The 25,162-nt window shown below is 49.9% G+C and overlaps 10 protein-coding genes across 10 annotated transcripts; 4 read left to right on the top strand and 6 right to left on the bottom strand.

Moving 5' to 3' along the window:
* Positions 1 to 827: 827 nt before the first annotated feature.
* Positions 828 to 1,617, top strand: PENARI_c002G03492 (ankyrin repeat domain-containing protein; the record flags this gene model as incomplete). The annotated part of the gene is made up of 2 exons (XM_022627373.1): positions 828 to 1,074; positions 1,160 to 1,617. 2 exons carry the CDS (start codon positions 828 to 830, stop codon positions 1,615 to 1,617), a joined length of 705 nt encoding a protein of 234 aa, XP_022492910.1.
* A 207-nt stretch (positions 1,618 to 1,824) lies between these two features.
* Positions 1,825 to 3,733, bottom strand: PENARI_c002G04899 (putative ceramide glucosyltransferase; the record flags this gene model as incomplete). The annotated part of the gene is made up of 3 exons (XM_022627469.1): positions 1,825 to 3,397; positions 3,465 to 3,640; positions 3,728 to 3,733. The coding sequence occupies 3 exons, from the start codon at positions 3,731 to 3,733 to the stop codon at positions 1,825 to 1,827; spliced, it is 1,755 nt and encodes a 584-aa protein (XP_022492470.1).
* Positions 3,734 to 4,094: 361 nt separating this feature from the next.
* On the bottom strand, positions 4,095 to 5,693 carry PENARI_c002G07765 (H3 histone acetyltransferase RTT109; the record flags this gene model as incomplete). Its single annotated transcript, XM_022627674.1, has 1 exon — positions 4,095 to 5,693. One exon carries the CDS (start codon positions 5,691 to 5,693, stop codon positions 4,095 to 4,097), a length of 1,599 nt encoding a protein of 532 aa, XP_022492448.1.
* Positions 5,694 to 6,380: 687 nt separating this feature from the next.
* On the bottom strand, positions 6,381 to 7,603 carry PENARI_c002G12411 (uncharacterized protein; the record flags this gene model as incomplete). Its single annotated transcript, XM_022627990.1, has 6 exons — positions 6,381 to 6,930; positions 6,979 to 7,103; positions 7,149 to 7,210; positions 7,264 to 7,295; positions 7,345 to 7,364; positions 7,451 to 7,603. The coding sequence occupies 6 exons, from the start codon at positions 7,601 to 7,603 to the stop codon at positions 6,381 to 6,383; spliced, it is 942 nt and encodes a 313-aa protein (XP_022492637.1).
* Positions 7,604 to 7,987: 384 nt separating this feature from the next.
* Positions 7,988 to 11,057, bottom strand: PENARI_c002G05512 (Hid1 family protein; the record flags this gene model as incomplete). The annotated part of the gene is made up of 8 exons (XM_022627521.1): positions 7,988 to 8,503; positions 8,571 to 9,076; positions 9,132 to 9,375; positions 9,425 to 9,778; positions 9,839 to 10,081; positions 10,130 to 10,227; positions 10,281 to 10,902; positions 10,962 to 11,057. 8 exons carry the CDS (start codon positions 11,055 to 11,057, stop codon positions 7,988 to 7,990), a joined length of 2,679 nt encoding a protein of 892 aa, XP_022492576.1.
* A 197-nt stretch (positions 11,058 to 11,254) lies between these two features.
* On the bottom strand, positions 11,255 to 12,237 carry PENARI_c002G10673 (uncharacterized protein; the record flags this gene model as incomplete). Its single annotated transcript, XM_022627865.1, has 3 exons — positions 11,255 to 11,262; positions 11,478 to 11,959; positions 12,017 to 12,237. 3 exons carry the CDS (start codon positions 12,235 to 12,237, stop codon positions 11,255 to 11,257), a joined length of 711 nt encoding a protein of 236 aa, XP_022492721.1.
* A 386-nt stretch (positions 12,238 to 12,623) lies between these two features.
* PENARI_c002G11470 (uncharacterized protein) lies at positions 12,624 to 14,421 on the top strand (the record flags this gene model as incomplete). Its single annotated transcript, XM_022627924.1, has 3 exons — positions 12,624 to 13,158; positions 13,210 to 13,598; positions 13,651 to 14,421. The coding sequence occupies 3 exons, from the start codon at positions 12,624 to 12,626 to the stop codon at positions 14,419 to 14,421; spliced, it is 1,695 nt and encodes a 564-aa protein (XP_022492244.1).
* A 255-nt stretch (positions 14,422 to 14,676) lies between these two features.
* PENARI_c002G03733 (uncharacterized protein) lies at positions 14,677 to 15,797 on the bottom strand (the record flags this gene model as incomplete). The annotated part of the gene is made up of 2 exons (XM_022627384.1): positions 14,677 to 15,632; positions 15,692 to 15,797. 2 exons carry the CDS (start codon positions 15,795 to 15,797, stop codon positions 14,677 to 14,679), a joined length of 1,062 nt encoding a protein of 353 aa, XP_022492517.1.
* Positions 15,798 to 16,045: 248 nt separating this feature from the next.
* Positions 16,046 to 16,876, top strand: PENARI_c002G04908 (mitochondrial 54S ribosomal protein bL19m; the record flags this gene model as incomplete). The annotated part of the gene is made up of 3 exons (XM_022627470.1): positions 16,046 to 16,241; positions 16,306 to 16,687; positions 16,765 to 16,876. 3 exons carry the CDS (start codon positions 16,046 to 16,048, stop codon positions 16,874 to 16,876), a joined length of 690 nt encoding a protein of 229 aa, XP_022492955.1.
* Positions 16,877 to 20,085: 3,209 nt separating this feature from the next.
* PENARI_c002G01006 (putative ABC transporter) lies at positions 20,086 to 25,020 on the top strand (the record flags this gene model as incomplete). The annotated part of the gene is made up of 3 exons (XM_022627201.1): positions 20,086 to 20,213; positions 20,269 to 20,755; positions 20,812 to 25,020. 3 exons carry the CDS (start codon positions 20,086 to 20,088, stop codon positions 25,018 to 25,020), a joined length of 4,824 nt encoding a protein of 1,607 aa, XP_022492837.1.
* Positions 25,021 to 25,162: the final 142 nt, after the last annotated feature.

A 25,162-nucleotide genomic window follows, 5' to 3' on the forward strand; every position in this document is an offset into this window, starting at 1 on the left:
ATTTCGGAGCTTTTTGATACCATCCCACTGGATGTGGGACTCGGGGCGTTTGAGCTTACCCTTGCTTGTGTTTTCTCTAGGCGTTTTGCCTTGCATGTGGATAGAGGCACTTTGTCTGGACTCCACGATTGAGCAATTTTCTGTACAATGTACTATGTATCAATATGATCATCTCGAATTGAGACGACCACTCTTGAATCTCTACTATTCACACCTAATATCTGAACCACGCCGTCGTAGTTTATATGCCCGTCCCCACTATCAGTCACATGACCGCGATATCAATTCTTTTTTTTTGCGGCGATCACTACATTTGCGGCCGGCATAGACCACATTCAAAAGCAAGAAACTAAGAAGCAAAGGTGAGATTGAAAATTCCCTGTGCATTTCGAATGCAAATTTGTTGCGGAGAAAGCCCCTCGAACTCTTAATGCACTTTCGTGGCTTGAATTTGTCCCGCTTAAGATCGATGCCCTTATCAAGAAAGGGATTGCATGAAGATCTTGTGGCGGAAGACCGTCATGCAGTCCGAGAGCCGTGAGATCGGTGGATTTGTTCTTTCGCAAAAAACTCCTACCCAACTTCACCTTGTTGTCTTGCAATTATGACAAAGTGCCATACTGACACCCCACTAGCTACGTAAAATCTGCATCTGGCAAGAGCAGAAAACACCAAATCCAGCAACCAACTAGCTCTCATTACAGAACCTGAAAGAGGTTAGAATCCCAAGCTCATTTCCAAGAGAAGAATCAAAGTTGATCATCCAAAAAAGCGGGATATCAAAAACAACCCCACCAAAGCAAAGAACAAGGATCCAACCATACATCATGTCTACCTCAACAACATCAAAGCCCTCAGTGCCAATCACCCTCTCAGCGGAGGCAATCGATGACCTCATCTACGACGCCCGCGCCGGCGACCTCGAAGCCCTGGACGAGGATGTAGCCAACCTAGCCAGCCAGCACAGCTGCAACGAGTCCCAGATTGTTGCCTCAGCCATCGACCTCGCAGAGCAGAGTGAGGGCGGCTCAGGGTCTTGCGTGCTGCACTTCCCTGCTGCTAATGGAAACATCGGTATGTTCATGTTCGACTCTTACCATCATCCCATCGTATATATCATACCTTATATCCAAATGTCATTCTAACATCCCCCCCCAAGAAATTCTCAACGCCCTTCTCCAAAAACTCTCCGCCGCAGACGCTGCGCAGCGCACGGCACTTGTCAACCACCGTAACTACTCCGGCAACACGCCTCTGCACTGGGCTGCGCTGAACACGCACCTGGAATGTGTCAAGGCTCTTGTTGGCGCTGGTGCTGATCTTACTGTTAAGAATGATGCTGGTCATGATGCTGTTTTCCTTGCTGAGCGGAAGGCTTGGGAGGCTCTTGAGAAGGATGCTCAGGGTGAGGACGAGGGTGAAGGTCAGGATGAGACTGCCGAGACGCAGGAGATTGAGATGACTATTGGTGAAGGTGAGGGCGAGGGCGAGGATAAGGGTGCTGGGGAGATGTCTGCGGGCAGACAGGTTGTTGAGTGGTTGCTTGCTTCGGATGTTGCTGCTAGTCTTGAGAAGGGTGCTACTGAGGGTTCTGGTGAGGGTAGTGCGTCTGCTTGAGGTTTGATTTTTGAAATGACTGGAAATGATGGGGAAAAGTTAGCATAGATTTGGAGATATGGGTATTCTTGTGGATTTTTTTTGTTATTGTCAATATTCATACATTTTGATTTTTTTATCACTTGTCATAATGTCACATTGCAAGGCTATGCAGGGCTCGAAATGCTACTCTAGTATACATAAGGTTCATATGGACTCGTATACACATCAATCGCTTCGGACTTTGCCGGCTTTACTACCGGGACGTTGCGCTGGAACAGGGCGCGCGTTGGCTGCACTAGAGGAAGGCATTGCGGCAGCAGGATCGATCTCGCGTACTTTTGCATCAAAGCCGACCTTGAAGCGCCGGTCTCGCCAGACGACTGTCACACCGCCGTACACAGCCATGACCCAGATGGGCAGGGCCAGCACTTCACGACCGAGCCAGGCAGCAAACCACTGCATGAATGGTCGACGTGTAGTCTGGGATGACCGGTAACGTTGGGGCCGTGTGAAAGTTGGGGTACCCTCGTCCATCTCAATAGCCTTTGCGGAGTGCAGCTTGATGTACAGCGTCCAGTCAACCAGGATCCAGGAAATCATACTGAAGACGAAGAATGCAAAGAATGCAGCCCAGGTTCCCAGACTGGATGCCCACTGCACACCTTTCTGCTCAAGATGCGGTGCCAATGCAGCTGTGATGCCCCAAGCGCCATAGATCGAGCATAGGAATGACTCGGTACCAGGCTCGACAAGTGTAGCGAGGAGAACGGTGAACTTGCGGACACGCAGCCACCTGACTCGGCGGGCGATGTATGCCGGCACACTCATGTTCGCAACCGGCTGAACTGCCAAATCACCAAAGACCATGGCATGCTTGCCCCAACGTTCACCAAGCTCTTTCTCTTCCCGCACTTTCTTTTTCCAAAGGAGATCACCGATCAGGTGGTCTTCGCAAATGTTTTCCGAGAAGAAGTCGATACCGGCATGGCATGCCTGGGGGTTTGAAAACGACGGACCAGTGAGATAGTCGAGATGGGACCGGCGAAACATGTTAGATTTACCCACAATGCAAGGCGCAACAAGAACGGTGTTGATAGCCGTGTACATCTTTGCATGAGCAGAGGATAGGAACAGCTCTTCCAGCCGACCACCTCCCGTTGCAATCATGGCCGCCGGCCCATGCTCCGGACGAACAGAGGGCATAGCTGCAGCGGCAACATCCGCATCCGCATCCGAGGCCTCGGGGTTAGCATCCAAAAGCGCCTGCCGCTCTTCAAGCAAATTGCTCTCCCCCGTAACATCCACAGCCACAGGCAGGTGATGCACGAATTTGTATTTCTTGCCCGGCATCGCTCCAGTCCCGCACAGTCGATCCACCATCCGGCCGCAAACACCCTTCCCAACCCAGACATTACAGTCGATGATCCAGATGATGTCGCCCTTAGCCTCGCGGTATGCACGGCTCATATTCCGGATCTTGGGATTCGGGCCTAGCGTATAAGTATTGGTTCCATCCTGCTGCAACAGCGGATCCTCCTCTTCAACGAAGACACGCGCGTCGACATACGGGAAGTCGGTGATGAGCTTGCACAACGTGGGGTAGGCGGGATCGTCTCGTGTCGATACGCAGAGACAGATGGTCAGCTTGTCGCGCGGATAGTCCTGGCGGAAGGTGGCAGCCAGGCAGTCATAGAGGTGTGGTTCGAGACCCTTGACTGGCCGGATGGCGGTGACGTGCGGTGCGTCGGCGGCGTTTGCTAGACGGGACCGGTGTGGCTGTCGCGAGAAATATCTCCATCTGGCGGGCAAGGGGTTTAGGTTAGTCGCATGCTCATGCTGATCGCGGGTATCAGGTTTGGTCGTACATTTGGAAATATCCCAAGGCGCATACTAGTTGCACAACTGTGTACCAGATCAGAGCAATCCAGCTTGCCGCGACGGGCACGGATAGGGCGCCATCAGCGGACCGGAAGGAGAAGAGGGACGAGGATGTAGGCTTTAGCATGGGATTGACGGCGACAACATAGGCAATGAGGACATTCTACGGAGTAGAGGAAAATAAGTGGGAAGAAATGCAGGTGGATTTCATTTTGGCGGTGGATTGGGCTGTACCGCCCCATGAGCTGACCCGCATATAACGTTATGTACTGCATGTCCAAGAGCAACTGATGTATCTTCGATTATTCCAATTGCTATCATTCTGTACTAATTTGAACCTCTAAACGAAGGGATGCATCTTCTGAGAGGCCTTGGCCCGGCAATCCGTGAATCCAAGCTGTCGGCAGAGCTGTATCGGACCTTGCTTACGCCCGAGCTACTATAAATATTAAAATGCATCGTTTACTCGGATGTCCCGGAAATGAGCAAGTCCATGAATCCAATGATGCTCTCGTACTAATTTTAGGCTGAGTACTGTATAACCAAAAAAGACAGGGCTGTATTCCCCCCAAACTCCAAAAATCACATGCGTACAAAAGAACAACCCAGCCCATGTATCAAGTTTTCTTCTTCTTGCGAACCAAACTCGCGTTTAGCACATTCACAGGAGCCACTTGCGATGGAGCTGGGAACGTGTCGCTGGATCCGCTGGGTTCTTGGCTATTGACAGCGGGGGTGCTACCTTCACCTTGGGACTTCTTGCGCTTGCGAATTAACCGGAGGTCGAGGACATTGTTGCTGCCGGCGTTGCCTTCTGCTGGCTGAGGTAAATCACTGCTAGCGGTGTTGCTGCCGACAACCTTCTTCCCCCATGTAAGCTCGTCTGCGAGCGAAGCAACCTGGTCGATGTAAGTTTTTGTGCTAGCGACGACTTCTTTCTCGTCATAGAAATGATCTAGAACGGAGTCCATCATCTTTTTGTAGTCTGCTTCGCTGAGGACAACGTGTCCACGCCCGGCCTCTGGCCAGTCGAAGGGGTTGATATCGTTCGATGCTTCATCTCGGGGAAGTTCAATGGAAGCTGCGGCAGGTTTGGCATCTGCTGACGGTGCTGATGTATCCAGTGCTTCGGTCTTGCTGGGATCGGTTCGTGATTTGTCCTCTGTAGTGGCCGCAGGCACATCCGATCCATTGGGGATTTGACCAGTCTCAGTGGCACGTGTCCGGCTTTCCATCGAAGTCGAGTTCATCAGACCGGGAGGGTTGATAACTAGCCATAAGAAGCCAACCAGACGTCCAGCAGAGCACTCCTGACGGAAAGACATCATCTCCCAGAACTGTTCCAGGGATCTGACACTTCGCCATCTTCCGTCATTAGGAGGAGCAGGCTGGCCTTCCTCCTGCTCGGGAAGCTCGCCGTCCAGATCAAGGAGGAAGCGAGTCTTGGGGTCATCAGGGAAACGGGGAACCAAACATCGGGGAGGAGCCGAGGGATCGTGGCATAGCTGTTTCAACGGGTAGCTATTGAGCCACCGCGGTCGGTCCTGCGCGTCGGATTTAGTCGTAGGCGGGAAAAAATTACGCGTTTCGAAGCGATCGCAGCTTGGGACGATCAAGTACGCGGTGGCAGAGGCTTTGGCCGCCTCGACGGCTTGGTCCATCGTCTTTGTCTCTTGAAGGGCAGACTCAGGCTCATGCTCGCGCAGGATCGGGTCTACGGCGCGACACCACCATTTGATCAGGCCCCGATCATCCAGGACGTGCTTTCCGGCATTTTCGATACTGCCCGGGAACAGGTACTGATTCTGGGCGCGGGCGAACAACGACACAACTAGACGCACCCCGGGCCGTTGTCGCGTTTGGGCTAGGTATGAGAGAAAAGTGTTTGAAACCAGTCTCAGGACTGAGACCTTGCGCGGCAGTTTGAGTAGATAGAGGAGGCCTGTCGAATCGGCTTTTGAGACAAAGATGGTGGTCAGGTGGGCCGTGTTATAGACCATCACCTCCATGCCGAAAATGATGATTTCCCCTTCATCCTTGGAGTCAATTGACACAGAGAGGAAGTGGTTTTCGCAGAATGTTGGCTCGGAGGCTTGGCCTGGGGCAGCTGCGAAGAGAGCTTCGCATGGGGTCGGTGTTGAGGAGACATGTCGAACGGTGATCTCAACCCCGGTGGGGAGCACCTTAGCCAAGAGATCTGCCAGATCTGAGACCATTTCCTGTTCATCCAATGAGAATCCTTGAATTGGTGGTGAGAGGAGAAGAACTGCGGAGCCTGCGAATGAACGCCCTGGGAAGATCACGTGCCAGGGACTTGCAGTATATCTGTGGTGTACTTCTGCTGTGCTAATATTGGGTTATGAAACGACGTAAGTGGCAGTTAGAAGCTTTAGAGACCGAGCAGCAGTACTAGGTACTTAAGTACTTTGATCTGAGTGATACGGGCGTAGTGAACAAACACGGAAGTCTTTGAAGTTGCCCTGTATATGCCAAATTCGCCCAGGACCAATATATAAGGCATCTGTTTGTGACACTCCTTTTACTCTGGACTTTCTGTGAATCTACGAAGACATCCCCGGTAAGAATACCTAACTGCTACCCTGGACGCCAGGTTACGCATATCGACGGCAAAACCTCACATGTGCCGCTCTTGTCTGCGAAGTGCACAAGGATTTGCTCTTAAACAAGAGCTCTTCCCAGTACACTTTGCAACTGGAGACGAGATGCTGGCAGACAGATATCAAATTGACGGATGAATAGACATTCATTCAATAAGCCACAGAACTAGAATTAACTCTATGCATTCATTTCTGACCGGCGCTATAAAACCTAAATATCAAGTGAATGCCACATGTGATGCAGTGTAAGATGATACAGCCGATTCTGATGTCATTCAAGCCCGTTTAAAAATAGGCCGTCACAGCATCCAGGTCATCGGCGTTAAGCAGGATAACCCCCTCGCGTAGTAGTGTCCTCCAGACAAGGTTGCGCTTCCGGATCGGGAAGTATGGTGTGTTCCAGTACCTAGCACCAATCCCGCGCTCGTTTGCAGTAGCGATTTGAGCTCGGAGAGCCTTGAGTTGGTCCTCGGTTAGGATCGGGTCCGTGTCGACAGTGATCTTGCCGACGGCCTTGTCGAAGTCAGTCGAAGCGACTGGCGAGACAACTCCAGTAATATTGGCATATTCGGGGTCGTTTAGGTCTGCTAGAGGTGCATCAAAGAAGTAATCTCGGTCTTTCACTGGTGCAACCATATCTAACGGTGTCTCTCCTGTGCCAATGATAGTGACGGCTCCGTTGGTAACAGCCTTGCCATCTTTGACGGTGGTAAGGTAGCCTTTGGCTCGTAGAGGCTCGAGGGCAGCGATGACTGCATTGAAAGTCTCGTGGCCAGAGGTCTTCACATCGATGAAGAAGTAGAGGGTTTGATCGGGAGCAGTATCCCAAACGCCGCTGACAGAATGTTAGCAATGAGTAGATAAATCAAGGTCAAAAACTCACTTCTTAGTTGGCGATGTCAAAAACGGGCTCTCCGGGTTCTGGCGCTCGAGAACATCTAGGATTGGATTGATATACAAGGATTCGAGCGTTCGCTCCTCCGTCAAGGCGGATTGATCATGCCCGACCTGTTGCAATCAGCATGTAAATGCAAACTACATCGGATCGCATACATAAAGGGTGCCATTATAAAGCCAGACATCAGCTTCAGTGGATGTACAACCATGAGACAGACCTGGCAGGTGATGAGCTAAGAGCAAGCAAAACTGAGTGACCGGAAACGCCTACCGGTGTAGAAAGGCTCATCGCGCCAGTAGTCGCTGTTTTTAAGTTAGTATTTGGTCAATTGGACATTAGGCAATTCCGTACTTATGAGAATGAACAGGAATCTAAACATCCGCCCCAAGGTCAACAACATTGACCTTGCAAATCGTGGCAATTGACCACCGACGTGTCAATTAAGATAGTGACTTACTGGCAGAAGATTCCTAGTTAGGTCAGTTGGATATTCATATTCGTTGCTGCCGTGGGTATTCTTCAAGATGCTCTGCAGGCTGGAGGTGATCGCCCCAATGGCAGGGACAGGCCCCGCGACCAGAGCCACAACAATGCCGGTGAGGAACAGCATGAGGACTGAGAGCATTACTCTTTGCAAAGGTTCATAAATGATACGGCACGACCGAGATATATCACAGTTGAGGATAGTTGAGCGAGATTGAATTCTTACGGCAATCGGAACGCGGATCTCGTGCACGTGTTCCTCAACGAGGTCTTGGTTGTACGCCCACTCAACAAGTCAAAGCGACATCAATTCTACTTTGTTTTCCTTACTGAAGTGTCTAGTCAAAAATATACACACTTGGTATTCGGACGCGACGGCTAAAACGTGTGCTAAAAAGACATGAAACCACGGGCGAGTCACGCATCTAGGGATTGCATGACGAGGCCCGCGATTATCGATGAAGGGTCATATCGTGAGAATGAATGCTATGTACGTCATGAAGGTGTAACCTTAGACCTCTCGCACACTCGGTGAAGAGGCACGTCCAGACTCTTGAGAGATGGAGTTACGACCCCGAAGGCTCAGATTCCCAATGCGCTGAACCAGGTTGCTCCCGACAGCATCAACCGCACCCTTTGGTGCAAGCAATGTAGGGCCTTGGGCGGCTGCCTCCTGAACTCGGAACAGGCGGATTCCCGTGCCGTTCCAGACACCAACACTGCCTGGTGTTCCACCACCAGCAGAACCAACGACCATCTCGCTGGAGAAAATGAAGCCCCAGAGCAACGATTCGTACCAGCCCATGGAAAGAGCGGACCACTCGAATGACTGCACACGCACGGGGGTTGGTTCGGAGATTATACCCTTGACCTCAGGTTCCTCGGCGAATGATGGGAGGTTGTGAATTAGTGTACGGGCCTCTGGGCTTGCTGTACTTTGAAGAGCTGAATCAGGGATGTGGGGTGCGATTGCGGCGATGATGGTGAGGACCGTATGTAAAGGCAGCTCCGGCAACCACGATTCGAGCTGGGAGATAGTGTCAATATCGAGAAATGTTATTTCATAGGGAGGCGATATGTTTGTATGAACTTACCCAATGGACAGTCGGAGTAAAGCCACTTGCAGAAGCGGAGAACAAAGCAGAAATGCTTGTCTGACTGGTCATGCTGTTCTGCCGGGAAAAGGAAGGCTTGCCAGCAGGCTTCTTTCCTCGTGCCTTCTCGGACATCCCTCGTACTTGCTGTGATCCGTTCTCATCAATGGTGGAGGACATTGAGGCTCTCCGTGATGTTTGAGCCGAGGGCGTTTGAGACGGAGTGTGTTCTCCTTCCCTCTCATCGTCAGAGTCATCGCCACCAATGGCGAATGGGCTGTTCTCCTCGGGAATCCGAGTCAATGGTGACCGCGCACCGGATGGAGTGTGGAGATCTTCCTCTGACTGTGAAAGTGTTGGACTGACAGGTGCGTCGGGAGAACTTGAAGCTTTCCTCTTCTCGTTTTGTCGTTCAATCTCTTGTTGGCCACTTTCAAGAGTAAAAGCCCGCACAGCTTCAAAGCGCTGCTTGTACTTCAAGATCGCGTAGACGAGGTATGGATTGTCTACAAAACGTCAATAAGGCTCCAGATGGTGGGCTGAGATGGACAAGAGACTAACCGGTGAATTTATGCTCGAGCACGATGTTGATGAAATCGAGCAACGACGCAAGAAGAGTATGGTTTGTCTCGTTCGCCAATAAGAAGCTGGGCGCAGACATAGACGAAAAGAGTTGAATGACCTTCGAGCAAGCGCTCGGGGAAATGTGTTCAACATAAGGAGCGATGTTGTTAAGAATGATCAGCAGGGCAGGGTAGACAGTGTCCAGATTGCCTTTGCTCGTCGTTATCAGGGTATGAATTGACTGCCGCAGTTAGTTTCTGATATTTTGCTCGTATCAACGAAAGACCTACCATGATCAAAAAGTCGGCGTATGAGCCTCGGAAATTCAACAACCGAATTGATTGCGGTAGAGTTTCTTGTGCCTCGAATTTGTTGTTGAGACTCTTTCCAAATGTCTGCTCTGCGCTCATTGTCTGAAGGATGAATATGCACATTCGAACCACTCCTTGCTTAGAAGGATCCATCCTATACTCCATCGCATAGAATATGCACAAAACTAGGAAGTCATGAGAGCGATTGGAATCGATAATAAAGGACCGGAATCTCTTGTTGCACTGGAGGGTCTCCCAGAAAAGGACCAACATTTCAGGCGCCCATTTTGCCGACTTTTGACTACCAGGAAGATATGAGGCAGTGGCTTGCATCTGTATAAATGGGTTAGTAAACCAGAATTGAGAGGAATGAGTGGCTGGTGATATAATTACAGGTTGGTTCAAAATCCTTGTCATGCCGTCCACAAGGAATTGGAAGTCTTGGGGTCTATGTAGTCGACCAAAGTAATGGCGATAATAGTTCTTCGGTGGTGCTCCACGGCCATCCTCAGGAATAGGATAAAGCAAAAGAACAAGGAGAAGTTGCACGCAATATATCACCAAAATTTGCCTGGGATCCTTCCAAACAACATGGTCGTATGGGACTCTCCACGATGCGGGGTTATACTTCATAGCCTGTTTTTGAATGAGTATCATTCGGATCATCGAGTGAGGTCAACGTACCGTGTTCAAAAGAGAACAGAGAACAGTCAAAACAGCCTGCTTATCCTGGCAAGTTGTGATGTAGGTAATTGCCTTGACGCCTTGCACAGGCAATGTATCTAGAACAGTCAATAAGTATTGCAATGACGTTATAGATGCTGGCCAGACTTACTTGATGGCAAATACATGGCCTTTCCAGTCAGCGTAAGCATGAGGCGAAGAATCTCGCACCGGTTGCTCTCCAATTGTTTGTTGGACCCCATTGCTGTGTTGCAGCCAACACCACTCTGCCAGATTGAATATGAGACCTTGCCCTTGGCAGTCGGAAGCCGGGGAATGGTAAAGTCGGCAAAAAAGAGCAAGTCTACCAATGTGTCTATCAACTCCTCTGCGAGAGGCTTCGTATCCTCATAGTCCGCCTCGCGTGGTGACGTCTGATCCTGTCCGTCTTCAGGTTGTTCGTCATCAAAGAGGACCTCTCCAGATATCTGTGCTTGCCGGGTCATTCGCTTTCGGCGCGCCCAGAAGAACTTGTCCTCCCATTCCTCCAGGTGCTCGGCCTCGTAAACATAGGGGAGGAGACGAGTGAGGACGCGGACACAGTTGAGGACATCACGCTCGGGAGCAAGATCGGGGTCGGGAAACGAGGGATGATTTCTCAAGACGTTTAATCGCGAGGTCACGGCGAGCAGTAGTGTTTCAAAGTTGGCCAAGGCATGATCGCGAGTTCGCCGAATGTCAGCCGGCGTAAAGAGGCTGAAGACGTCTTCGGTTGATTCAGGAAGCTCCCAGAACTTTTGATATAGTTAGCTCTCATGTCCCTGGAGGAAGATTGCAAGTTATCTTCACATACTCTGGCCCAGTAGGGGTCGTCTGCGGGGATCTCCTGTTCCTCGGAGAGGCGGAAGATGCCCTGTTTGAAGACAAGCTTGGACTCCGAAGCCCCCATGACGCAAGACAAGAGCTAATCACGCCGTCGCGAGCTTCATGCAGAGTTGGGCGCAGTAAATGTTGAGGTGGTAGCTTGCCAGGGAAGGGTGCCGGATGTATTGTCAAGTGCTGGAGATGGTTGGCGTTTCTAATCTTGCGGGCGCGGGACTTGGCCTGAACACGGGGGTGATGGCTGATCTGCACAGTGCCCACAATTTACACAGCTAGGTGCATGCTTAGAACTTGAATACTTTCTTAGAATTTGGTATGCTTGTAGTACACTAAAAATGAATCGCTATGACACCATGACCATGACCCGAGCGCCCATTTGAGAATATTGTTTAGAACCCTAAGAATCAAAGCGCACCATTGCTTGCAGAAAGCCGCCGGCTTCTCTCATATAACCACTTGTTCTTCACCCCCAAGCTCGCGCGCTTACCAGCAAGTGGAGAAGGTGTACTCGGACCGAGACTCGATTCTCCAAACGAGGATGCTCCAAACGAGGATGAACCAAAGCTCTGTCGCCGACCAGAATCAATACCTCCATTCGAAACCGCTTTGTAAAGTAAGGGGCTCGAAACAGGAGAGTATGGAGTACCTGCGGAGGGTCTCCGGTCTGAAAAGCTTGCATTCGCAGACATGGGGGAGGATTGCCTGCTTGCAGGACTAGGCTTGCGCGAAGTCGAGAGACGGTATCTAGGTGGCGTCGCAAAGGTGGTACCGGGAGTCGCAGGCGGCGTCGCAGAAGGGTCCAGACCGAGGAGTGATCGTTGAGTGGGAGTAAGAGGAATGTCAGAGAGGTTATCCTTCGGTCGGAAGAGAGGAGAGAGCGCCATTAGGATATTGACAAAGAGGAAAAGTTGACAAAGAAGCATTGAGAAGTCGCGGAAAGCATCGCCGGCATCGAATATTTTACGTGAACTGTAAGAGAGGCTGTTAACACGCAATGCGCAGGATAGGAGGGTCTCTTCCACTGACTACTCTTTGACGGTACCTCCGAGGGCACATGTCATTATGAAAGCTGCGCCATTCCAGACCAGCCGTTTCACGTTTTTTTCACCAAATGTAGCTGCATTCTGACGTCTGACGATCTCAGCCAGCATAGGGTGTCGCCATTTGCCCGGGGTTCCAGTGCCCTCCGAGGTAGGAGCCAGCGGGGTCGCTGCTTTGGGAGTAGAAGGGAGAGATTGAGTCGCCATTTGTCGCGTCGAGAAGACGAAATCACAGAGGAAAAAGGAAAGGTGAAATGAAACGGAGTCTGAAGCTTAAGATCAGCTACTGAAGCACTGTATTTTTTTCGGCAGGGAGAGAACTCACGGTTTTCACAGAAATTGACCAGCACTTACCTGGAGTGAGAATTAGACGAGGAACTGCTAGTTAGTAGTCTGGCATGCACATAGCTGGGACAATTAGAAAGCCATGTTGTGTTATGTTGATGTTGATGTCCAAGTGGCTGGCAGATCAGGAGTTTCGCGGGCTTTTGGTTGACCCGGGCAGCTGACTTCAGCCAATTAGACGACCTTCTTATCAGCTCTGCCCCTCAACGTCATAGTTCTTCTGTTGACACTTCATCAACCTGGTCAAGATGTCTGCTTCTATTGTGGAAAGGCTGGACACTCTGGTGGCTGATGTACTAGCCGATTGGAACATTTACACCACTGTTGTTGCTGGTGTTGTTGTTGCCTTTGCTGTGTACTCTGTGATTTCGTCTCGAGACCCCGATGTCCATCCGTTCCTTCTTGCTCGCCAATCTACTGCATCCCCTATACGCCAGCAGGGCGAGTCCGCAACATACAGGTGTCTGGAAACTCCACATGGTTTGCCCCTGCGATTCGGGCTGAACGTCAAGGATCCCGGTGCACCGAAATGGACCGGTGGCCGCCGAGGTGACCTGCGTGATATTTGGAAGACTGCTGTGCGTGGGGCTCTGAATGAAGATGGCACCATCTCTGGCAAGCAAGGCAAGATCTATACAGTGCTGGGGAAAAAGGCTATCGAGCACTCTTTGGACCAAGTCACCCAAGAGATCAACGTTATCGGTCGTCATCTGCGGAGCGCCGATGCGAAGACTGTGGCTATTTGCCTGACAGACTCCATTGAGCTACTAGCTGCGATTTTTGGTATATATTCCACTCAGACTTTATAGCTTGATTGCTAACGGTGCCATTCAGCGGGTGCTTTCTACGGTTTCAAGACTGTCCTTGTGCCTCACAACCTTCCTGCAGAGAAATTATCTGCTCATTTGCAACAGGCAAAGGCAGATGTTCTCATTGCTGAAGCTGGGTCTATCGATCTGTCTCTTATCTCAAAGGACAACAAACAGCTCTCACTCGCCCTCTGGGTTGCCAAGTATGGCAACCGACACATGGACTGGAACGAGGTTCCCGAGGACGTCAATGCTAGCTTGAGTGTGGCGGTTTGGCATGAACTGGTTGAGGAGCATAAGGATCTTGCTGGCTATGAGGTTCCCGAGTATGACCCTAAAACGACGACGCCCTCCGTCAGCACTGTTTGGCCCTCTTCGTCTCAATCAGGCCAGTTTATTGAGTTCCAGCCCGAGGTAAGAACCACCAGGATTCTTTGACACCAGCACCATTAACAATAAGTTCTAGAATCTTGTTTCCGCTGTTGGCGCATTGAACTCTTCACTGCCTCGTACCCAGCGCTTCACTCCAACCGATATTGTCCTGTCCATCGACTCCCTTTCTCGGTCTTATCCACTATGTCAGACTATGGGTGCGCTCTTTGCCAACTCTTCCATCGCCCTGAATTCTGTAGCTGGAGAGACCGTTGACTTTGCTTTGGCTACTGCTGGTGTGTCTCCCACAGTCATTATTGCATCGTCGCAGACCATGAGTGATTACCACGAGAAGATTATGCGCCCGCATACTGGCCTTATCTCTTCTATCGGTCGCTGGCTTCAAGCAAGGACTTTAGATGCAGGAAATATGCCAACCCACAACTTCTTCAGCCAGCTGGCTCGCATTGGTCCTACTGCCGAGCTTTCTCTGGACAACCTGCGCCTTCTTTGCATTTCCCACCGCATTGATGGCAGCTCCGTTGCTCGTCTTACTTCAGAGCAATTGACCGAGCTTCGAATCTTCACTGGCGCTCGGGTTGTTTATGCCTTGACAGGACCTGGGGTTGCTGGTGCCATTTCCCAGACAAATGCCTTTGACTACAGATGCCTCACTGGCCCCAGCCACTTTGGCGCCCCGTTGAGTAGCACGGAAATTACTTTAAAAAATGTCCCCGAGGGCTCCCCTGACGGCGCGGAAGAGGGTCAACTTACTGTATCTGGCCCTGCTGTTGTCAATGGCACCACCTCTCTTTCTGGAAGAGCACGCATTGGTACCGACAACACCCTGGAATTGTGCTCTTAAGCGTCATCATATTGGAGACACGTAATTAACCTCCGAGCCTGCTCGATTCTAATCCTTTTCGGCATCTTTAGCAAGTTTGATCTTAAAACATCTTACACCTGCACCTAGCGTGATCAAAAGTGTTAGGAAATAAATTATCCATTTTGAGAAGTACAAGTGCCAGCTCCAAAATATCTGAGAAGAATAGTTTAATATACATGTCGATATGGCTCAATCAGGACCATAACAGAAGAAAAAGACAGGCAGCTTGTCAGACTACCAGTAGATAAACCGCTGAGCCACCTTGTCATTAAGCACCTGCTTGTTCTTAACACTCTTCAACTGCTCAGCCAGGTTAGCCCTAATCGGCTTCATGCGCGACTTGAGGGTAAGGACCGATTGAGATGGCTTCTCCAGCTTATGGGCCAACTCAATGCCATGAATAACGGCGAGGTTCTCCTCAACCCGAGCTTGCTTTTCAGAGGGGCTGGGATAATCATCCGTGAACTTGCCGAGGTCCCAAGCAGCCTCAAGCTTCCGAGCATAGTCGGAGACCTTGGTCTTTGCGGCCTCGTTTTCAAGAGCACAAGCGGCACTGAGTTCCAAAAGCGTACCAATAACGAAAGGCTGCTGCTTCGGGTCACTGGCACTGTCGTCTCTGACGGAGTGTTCGGGGCTGTCCATCAAACTGGCCGCCTTCTCTGCCAGATCCAAAGCCTTGACGACTTCTATGCCCTGGTAGTCCGCGCGCTGCGCCATCTGGTGAAGTTCGAAGAATAGACGGCGAGCGACGTTCATGTTGCTCAGACTCAAACCGGTGCGGGAGCACTGTCTGGCGCACTCAATGACGGCTCCGAGCTTATCGGCCTGGCCGGCTTTGCGGATGATATACTCCCATCGGTCGTTGTTGAGGATGTAGTTCGACATACGGAGGCCGCTGAGGAATGGGAAAAGGTTGCTGAAGTTCTTGGTCGCGACCATCATGTGGAGGACTTCCATGGCATCCTTCTTAGATGGCAATTCGTGCTTGTTCTTCGGCGTTAGGGTGAACTCTTCGTTTTCGCTGATCTTCACGGTAATCGGGTCATGTTCCAATGTTTGGGCGTATTTCGCCTTGAACATACTCTTTCTCTGTCGCTTAGGAAGCCCGAGGGGAATGAAAAGCTCTTGTCGGAAGCGGTCGAGGGCGTCATTTAATTCGGCGGAGGGTGTTGAAGTGAAAGTTGGGATTGCTGCGCCAATCGTCGCTTGTGAGAAACTGAATAACACCACAAGAAGCATATCTACATACCTGCTTTATTGCCAAAGCTGCGGACCTGAGATGGCCTCAGCATGGATTGGCATACCGAGCTGGTGGTGCTCTGGCGGAAGAGCCTGCCGACGGCGGTTTGCGCCATTGTAGGTAAGCGGCAAGTTGTGTATAGAATAATGCAGTAAGGGATAGCAGTGACCGAACTTTCGGTGTGATTTCTCGCCAAGAACAACAGACAAAAGAGGTCGAGGGAAGAGTGTTTCGGCCGGGGAAAAAGAATCGCGTTGTCTGCAACCCGAACGGGCAAACTTGAGGCTTGGCGGAAATTCTGCCGGTCCGGCCCAGCCAAAACTCGACTCCGACTTTCTCGACTTGACATCCTCCATCACAACCATGGCGGCTTTACCAGCAATGCGGCCGCTAGGCTGTCTGAGGTCCCTGATGAGGCCGTCAGAGCCTATCACACCCTTTATCAACCGCCGATTTATCTCGACGGCCTACAGCAAGAGGCCTCAACGCATCCCTCTTCCCCAGAACATCCCGGAGCAATTCCTCTCTCAGATTCCTCTTCACTACCGCCCGGACCCTAGTACGTGTTGGCACCAATCCAATGTCCTGTTTTAGGCTTAACTGACTGTTGTCAATTGGTATAGCTAAGGAGCCCCTCAAGATCTACCCTGCTCCGCCATCTGCCCGCAAAGCATGCCCGGACCCTGTCGCAGCAGTCACAGAATCACAGTTGGCCGAGCTCGACCCCAAGGGTGAGCGACAAGCTTTGTTCGACTATCGACGGAATGCGCGCAGTGTCAAGCCCGGTGATATTGTGCGGGTGGTCTTCAAGAACGGCGATCCGTTCAACGGAGTCGTCCTGAGCATCAAGCTGCGCGGAATTGAGACTTCGTTCCTCCTGCGGAACGAGCTCACTCGCGTTGCTGTTGAGATGTCAGTCAAAGTCTTCAGTCCTAATGTCCAGAGTGTGGAGATTGTCCAACGTTCGGAGAAGAAGCGCAGAAGGGCGAGATTGTATTACATGAGGTTCGTGATTGGTCCTCCGCCTTCACTTTTTGGTTACTTTTCTGCTTGGACATTTACTAACAGGTCCTACTCAATAGGAACCGCAAGCACGACCGCCGCAGTGTCGAGAACGTTGTGGCCAGCTATGTCCGTCAGAAGAAGGCTTTCTTGGGCGGTGGCCGCGGTGGCCAGGGTGGTCGACGACGGTGATCGATTTAGAGGGCGTCTGGCGTGACACCCGTTTGCATAACAGTGGCTGTATTACTATTTAACATCTTGTACTTCATTTGTGTTCATAAACTGCGACATCAAATACACCCTTTGAGCCTTTCTACTCAAGCCCCATGCCATCTGATATCTCGCACCGCTGTTCGATTACCGGGCAAGGCATAACCCGCCGATTCCTTGCTAACCTTTTGCCGTCTCGCGATTGGCCGCGACCATCCTATGGGGAATGATGCTTACTATTCAGTCTGGTAGACTTCTACGGTAGTCTAATTCAGGTAGCAGGGCTGGCCTCGGTTCTCATTACCTTTTAGTCTTACGCATGGTAGCTCCATTCAAAATCATCAACGATGCATTTTATGACTGTTCCTTTTTCTTCTGAGGATGGCAGGGGCTCCCAGTTATACAATCCCGAGGACGATCATGCCAAACTGCAAAGAAGCGCCGCGTTAACACATATTGAAAAGAACAAGCGTGTCTCATCCTTCACTCAAGATGAGGATTTTCAGGCCATTTCCATTACCCGGTCTCACTTCAAGAGTATCGATGTGACCCTGGAACCTCGCGAGTCAAGAATGCCTCTTCCCATTTGCGCTGATCAGAATTGCCGCGGCTGTTTTTGAGTTCAGGTAGTTGCTAAAGAAGTATTCTTTTTCGAGGTAGAGATCTCTTCCATCCTAAGGATTGATTAGTGAGGTGAGGATGGAAACGTAACGCGGCAGACATTGCTTCGTTTCCAAGGCCCTTGTCATCCTGCGCATAGGGTTTGGGGAATATGGCGCCATTGGGTATTTCCATGGTTGTGAAGGCTTGTTATTAACTTCCTACAGTATGAAACTGTAGTAGGAAATGCCTTGTTTTTGTCTTACCTGGCTGCTGAGTTATGCGGCGAGAACCAGGGCATTCAACGTATTCTCTTAACGGAAGGGTTGCTCTTCAGCAGTTGCCGACTAATCAAAAGCTCTCCTAGCATGGCTACGTGATCAGCAACGCATAAACTACATCTCGTCTCGTGAGTACATGACTTGTACAACGAGTAACGACCACTGATGCATATTCCATGATCTTGTCTAATATTTCAATGTGTTATCTCATTGGTCACTGGGTCGTATTACAACTAATGTGACAATCACAAAGTTTTGCACATACTACGCTGGACTCTGCGTCGCACTGGATAAAGCAATGGCAGTGTCAACATCCCAAGGCGAGGCCCAAGATCTCAAGTTCTACCCCTTTCAATCCATCTGCTGATACGATATATATACCTGGTTGGCCTCATCCAATGATCATTTGCAATGTCAATATAAAGATAGCTCGACTCTTTTCCTTCCTCTTCATGATCAATAACGTGAACGACCCTCTTGCCGAGCTTTGGTGATACTGGCCCGCATAAGTTTCTCGTTTCATTCTATTTTCCTCCTAACTCATACACCCTATCCATTCCCCTGTCCTGGTTTCCCTTCTTAATTTTCTTGGAAGTGATCTAATTTGACTGCTATAAGATTGCAGAGACTAGGTGGCGATAAAATGAGGTTGAAACGGTAAATTCCGGTGTGTTCAGATCCCAGGTCATCGAGTCCGCCGTAGAGTAGGTCCTCGTCGATAGAAACCATCTTTGGCAGGACGTCCTCAGCAGTGCGGCCGGGAGTACACTGGCCTCTGATGGTCCTAATAGAGTCGAGACAAACCCACTTGCAACCGGGCCCAACTTTCCTGTCTCCTTGTTTGTCGAAGATTGAACTCTCCAGTTCGCACTGGAGGTTCCGCCTGATCGTTCAATATTTGACAATGTGAACACGACCTCAACGCCCGTGGTCTCACTGAACGAGATGGTCCTATGAATTGCCAAGTCAAGGTCTCAGTCAGGAGCATCTCTTCAACTGTTCCTTCAATAATGCCGCCTCAAAAGCCATCACCACATATACTGCACCGCGGAGTACCACTCGGCCCTATAGACGATGGTGAGAGAGCCATGCGGCCAGATGCCCATGCAATCTCTTTGGGAATGAAGTCGTTCCGCCATTGGCCCTCCGCTTCCGTGGAATCACCGCAGGGAACGCCGAGTAAACTATGTATCGGTCCAGGTCGGTCGCGCCCCGAAACCTGTGAATATGAAAGATCCATTGGAATAAAGGAAGTTGCAGCTTCCTTTTATCCAATCGGCTATCAATGTGTATAAATCGTCGTCGCTTCATCTCAGAACGGCATTTACTTCCCATACCTATGACTGTCAGATTGGCTCAAAAGCTGCCGATAAAACCCGCTCAAGTGAGTGAGTTGCATAACCCCAGGACCCAGAAGAACGAGAAGGAAACAGACTGACCGGTATGGATAGCGACGTCTACCTCCCGTGGTATGCTTGAAGGGAACAGGAGACTTATATGAAAATTGCAGCTCCTTATATAGCCGAGTAATAAAGCGTTTCTAAGTTACGTAGACATGTGATGGATAGGATTCTACGTAGTTATACAGAATAATCAGCACAGTTGGCGAAGTAATCTCGTCCTCCAAGAAACTGCAGCCCTCCATGGATAGTTACATTTGTCTATGTGTATATACACCATGGTATCTACCGCCATGCGAGCACCTGGGTTATAGGCCATAAGCCCTTTCACCTCCCCACTTGTATATAAACAATCAGAATTGGAGGAACTTGAAAATGGGCAAAAGAAGTGTGGGAAAAGAGAGGCCCGAAGGTGAAAACCATGTATAAAACGGTACATTCCCTTCGAAGCTGGGTTTCGTGTAGAGACTGTATGCACACGTATGAGACGTGTTGTAGATATCAATATTTTCTAGTCTTCATCCTATCAACATCATATACCGTTTCCTACATCATCCCCAGACAGAGACAGGAAAAATTCCGTGCTTGGCACTTGGCGACACCGAATCGGAGCATCTGATCGGGACAACATCTAGGAGACGACGCCCGCTGTGGGGTGCCATGCCCTTCCAAGGGTCTGGGCGCTTACACGGCATTGCCTGAACATTCGCGAAGCGATGTCCGATTCAAGTTAAAGGATTCGATGTGCCATGCCTCGCTAAAGCCGATCGGGGAATTTTAGGATTACCCGTGTCCGCTAAGCCACTCCTTGTCAACGGGGATTAAGATTAATATCGATGACTGCCGCCGCCAGGGGGCTGTGATTTTTCTCACTGTTCTCACGTTGAAACCGACTGGGATACGGACAGAGATGTTCAACCTATTTTTGAGGCAGGTTTGGACGCTGACCGTCAAGAACCTGCTGATCACCTTCGTGCGCCCCAGTGCAACAACCACACTTAGAGCTTTGGTTTTGCCAGTCATCTTTATTGCCATCATGTATGTCGGAGAGTACTTGTCATGGTGAATGACATGGATGATATTAACGAATCAGTTCTTATGCGCGAAACTTCTTTGTTCCTCCATCTATCTATGGAATCGGTAACCCAACGCCGGTGCGATCTCTGACCAGCGCCTTGGGATCCGTTGGTGAAGGGAGAGACAAATTGGTATTTGTCAACAATGGATTTATCGATGGCGATATACAGCGGGTCATTGATCAAGTCGCAGAACCTGCCCGACAACATGGGGACCAAGTTGTGACCTTAACTTCCGAGAGTGATCTCAGAGATACCTGTCGCACCACACTCAGGGGTACATCATCTTGTATAGCCGCGACTGTCTTCTACTCATCACCAAATGAAGGGCTAGGAGGGATATGGAATTACTCGATTCGAGCTGATGGTTCATTGGGTGATCGCATCAATACTGAAACGAGCACCAATGCCCAGGAGATCTATCTTCTCCCTCTTCAACACTCCATCGATCGCGCTATTATTCAAACCAATGGTGCTGTGGATAACGGGAGTATTCCTGATGAGGTTTGTCATCATTACATGTCAACTGTCATTGGGATTCGCTGATTTGATATTCATAGATCATGGAGTACCCTTACACCTCATTGACCCAAAAGCAACGCCAAGATGAAATTCGGGTGCGCTATATGAGCGCGATTATCAATATCATCAGTATTGCGCTATTCATTGGAATGGTTGGCGTCACATATCAGCTGACAGGCTTGATTGCAATGGAACGAGAACTTGGCATGAGTCAATTGATTGATTGCATGCTGCCGAGTTCCTCCCAATGGAAAGCCCAAGCAGCTCGCTTCATTGCGGCCCATCTTGCTTTAGACATCATCTACGGACCCGGTTGGATTATCACCGGTATCATTCTGAAGTACGGCGTGTTTAGCAAAACATCGGCAGGAATTACGGTCGTCAATCATCTCTTTACCGGATTGGCACTGTCTTCATTCTCAATTTTCGGTGCTTCTTTCTTCAGAAAGGCACAGTTGAGTGGTATCTCCGTGGTAATAGCCAACCTCTTGCTGGGGGTTGTAGCACAGGTTGCTGGCGTCAAGACTAACGGCGCAGTCATCATTCTTGGTCTTCTGTTTCCGTCCATGAACTATGTGTTCCTTTCAGTGTTTATGGCTCGATGGGAGAGACAAAACCTACCAACGAACCTGGTCCATGCGGCTCCCAATAATCCTTGGACAATCCCGGGTATCGCTCTTTGGGTGTTTCTGATTGTGCAGATTATTGTCTACCCCATTCTCGCCGCGTTGGTGGAGCGGATGCTCTATGGAACCGCCTCGTCTAGCCGCCAAGCCACGGCACTGGGGAATTCCTCAGCCCTCACCATTGATGGTTTCTCGAAAGAATACAAACCAAGCTGGTTCCATAGGAATGTGGGCAGACGATTCGGTTCCAAGCGACAGAGTGTATTTGCAGTTAACAATCTCAGCTTAAGCGTTGTTAAGGGCGAGATCATGGTCCTCTTGGGGGCCAATGGCTCTGGAAAATCTACAACGCTTGATGCTATATCAGGCCTCACCAAGATTTCATCCGGAGAGATTGTAATTGATTATGGGAACGGCGAAGGTGGATTTGGATTGTGTCCCCAGAAAAATGTTCTTTGGCACAACTTGACTGTCAAAGAGCATGTCAAGATCTTCAACGGTCTCAAGACCGTTCAGAAACGTGATAGCCAGGATACCCTGATGGAGCTCATTGCCGACTGTGATTTGCAAAAAAAGCCCAACGCCCAATCAAGAACCCTTTCCGGGGGTCAAAAACGAAAGCTTCAATTGGCGATGATGTTTACAGGTGGCTCAACTGTTTGTTGTGTGGACGAGGTCTCTTCTGGTCTCGATCCAATCTCGAGGAGGAAGATCTGGGACATCCTGCTAGCAGAGAGAGGACGCAGAACGATTCTGTTCACCACTCACTTCCTGGATGAAGCGGAACTTCTCGCAGATCATATCGTAATTCTATCAAAAGGTTCCCTGGAAGCCCAAGGGTCTACAGTAGAGCTAAAACACCGTCTGGGATCGGGTTACCGCGTTCATGTTCATCACCCCCCTGGATCTACTTCTAACATTGACTTGCAACTCAAGGGAACGACCAAGGAAACCCAGTTTGATGAAACCGTGTATACTGTACAAGACTCAGCTCTCGTTTCCAGAATTGTTGCTGTTCTTGAAAAGGAAAACATCACTGAATATCGCATCAGTGGACCAACGATCGAAGACGTGTTTCTCAAAGTTGCCCAAGAACTACCTCAAGACTCCGTGCAACCTGAAAGTGTTGATATTGTCAACGGAAAGCCAAAATCGGAGGATTTAACGGAAGAGAACGCAAATGGCACCGCACAACTTTTGACAGGAAAGCGTATTAGCATGGTGCGCCAAACGTGGTTTTTGTATATCAAACGTCTGACCATCTTACGTCGCAACTACATCCCATACCTCGCTGCCTTTTTGATTCCGGTGATTGCTGCCGGCCTTGTCACTCTGTTTCTCGGGGATGCAACTGCGCCCAAATGTTCTGGGGATAGTCTTTTTATGAGCCCAGCCCCGAAGTCATTGAGCTCATACAAAGACATTGACCTAGTCGTCGGTCCACAGAGTCGATTCTCCTCTGCGCTAGACAGCTACATTAATTCCTTGCCTGGTGCGGTCAGCTCGAAAAGCAGCAGTCTGTCTAGCTATTTCAATTTCGTCGAGAGCTTCCCAGACTTCACGAACTACATTGAAACTCACCAAGCAAATGTCACACCCGGTGGAATCTGGCTTGGAGACTCATCCTCCAAACCAACCTTCGCATGGAAGGGTAACAACAATAACTTCCCGCTCGCAGCGCTTACACAGAATGCCGTGAGTAATCTCTTGTCTAACACCTCAATCGGGTTCCAATATCAGTCATTCGACATTCCATGGCAGTCTGACGTGGGCAAAATGCTTCAGCTTTTGGTCTACTTCGGTCTAGCCTCAGCTGTGTACCCCGCTCTCTTTGCTCTCTATCCAACCATAGAACGCCTGCGAAATGTGCGCGCTTTGCACTATAGCAATGGTGTGCGACCGCTTCCCCTGTGGCTTGCATACCTTTGCTTCGACTTCTGCATTGTTCTCCTAGCCAGCGTTTTGGGAATCATCATCTTCCGAGCTGCGTCGGATGTATGGTACCACGCTGAATATCTCTTCGTGGTCTTCTTCCTCTATGGCCTCTGCTCCACTATCTTGTCGTATTTGGTATCTCTTCTTGCCAAATCTCAGCTTGCAGCATTTGCCTTTGCTGCTGGTATGCAGTGCGTCTTCTTTCTCATTTATTTCATCGGCTACATGTCTGTCCTCACATACGCGCCGACTGCCAAGATTGACTCTTATCTTTCCACCGTACACTTCACCTTGTCAATTATCATGCCGATTGGAAGTCTTTCGCGGGCTATGTTTGCTGCGCTGAACATCTTCTCGATCTTGTGTAAAGGCCAGGAGCTCGCTTCCTATCCTGGTGATATCGCAGTATACGGTGGTCCTATACTATACTTGATAATCCAGTCATTCGTACTGTTTACTTTGCTTTTATGGTTTGATGGAGGCGGAAATGCACTTGTGACCTTCAGATCAAAATCAAAGTCTGAAGACGTCGAAGAAAAGGAGATGGACGAAGACGTCGCCAACGAGCTATCCAGAGTCACAGACTGCCAAGATGGGCTTCGAGTGTTACACCTCACAAAGTCCTTCAAAAAGTTTGTGGCAGTCGAAGATGTCACATTTGGAGTCGGTAGAGGCGAAGTATTCGCTCTACTCGGTCCAAACGGTGCCGGAAAGACAACAACAATCAGTCTAATCCGAGGCGACATCCAGCCCTCCGAACGAGGAGGCGACATTTTTGTCGAGAACGTCTCTGTAACCAAGAACCGCGCAATCGCCCGTTCAAACCTAGGCGTCTGCCCCCAGTTTGACGCAATGGACCAAATGACCGTCATCGAGCACCTCAGATTCTACGCTCAAATCCGCGGCATTTCGGATGTCGATCACAACGTGAGGCAAGTTATCCGAGCCGTCGGACTTACACCATTCCAGCATCGCATGGCAATGAAGCTCTCGGGCGGCAACAAGCGCAAGCTATCCCTTGGAATAGCACTCATGGGAAACCCCACCGTGCTCCTCCTCGACGAGCCGTCTTCCGGCATGGATGCCGCCTCAAAACGAGTCATGTGGAAGACACTAGCGGCCGTCGCACCAGGTCGGTCTATTGTTCTGACCACGCATTCCATGGAAGAGGCAGATGCACTTGCGAGTCGTGCTGGCATCATCGCGAAGCGTATGCTCGCTCTTGGTACTACGGACTATCTCCGCTCCAAATACGGCAATATGTATCATGTTCACCTTGTTCACTCACAAGCTCCTCATACATCCGACGAAGATATGGAGCGTATGCGTACATGGGTGCATAGTACTCTCCCTGGAGCTGTGGTTGAGCAGAAGACGTATCACGGTCAGCTTCGGTTCAGTGTACCCACTGAGTCACCATCAGATATGGTGTCAAATCATGGCACTGAGTCTATTACCGAAGATGAGATCCATTTTGATCTCGGACGCGATGGTCAGAAGGTTGAGTCTTCGACTGTAATGAAGAGAGGGAACGGCGGGATTGGCAATTTGTTCTCTTGTCTAGAGGCGAACAAAGAGTTACTGGGTGTCCAGTACTATTCTGTCAGCCAGACTAGTCTTGATCAGGTTTTCCTTACGATTGTCGGGAAGCACAATATCGAGGAGGCGAACTCGGGAACTAAATAATATAGGTCTGTTTAGATTTACAAGATATCCATTTTGCAATATGTTTTAATAGAACAATCATTTCACATAATATAACTCTTCATGTAGATTATATCATCAACAATAGAACTTGTGAACAGTCAAGGATCAAGGTGAAACAAAA

The sequence above is a fragment of the Penicillium arizonense genome (genome assembly GCF_001773325.1).
Source record: "Penicillium arizonense strain CBS 141311 chromosome Unknown PENARI_contig002, whole genome shotgun sequence".
Taxonomy (NCBI): Eukaryota; Fungi; Ascomycota; class Eurotiomycetes; order Eurotiales; family Aspergillaceae; genus Penicillium; species Penicillium arizonense.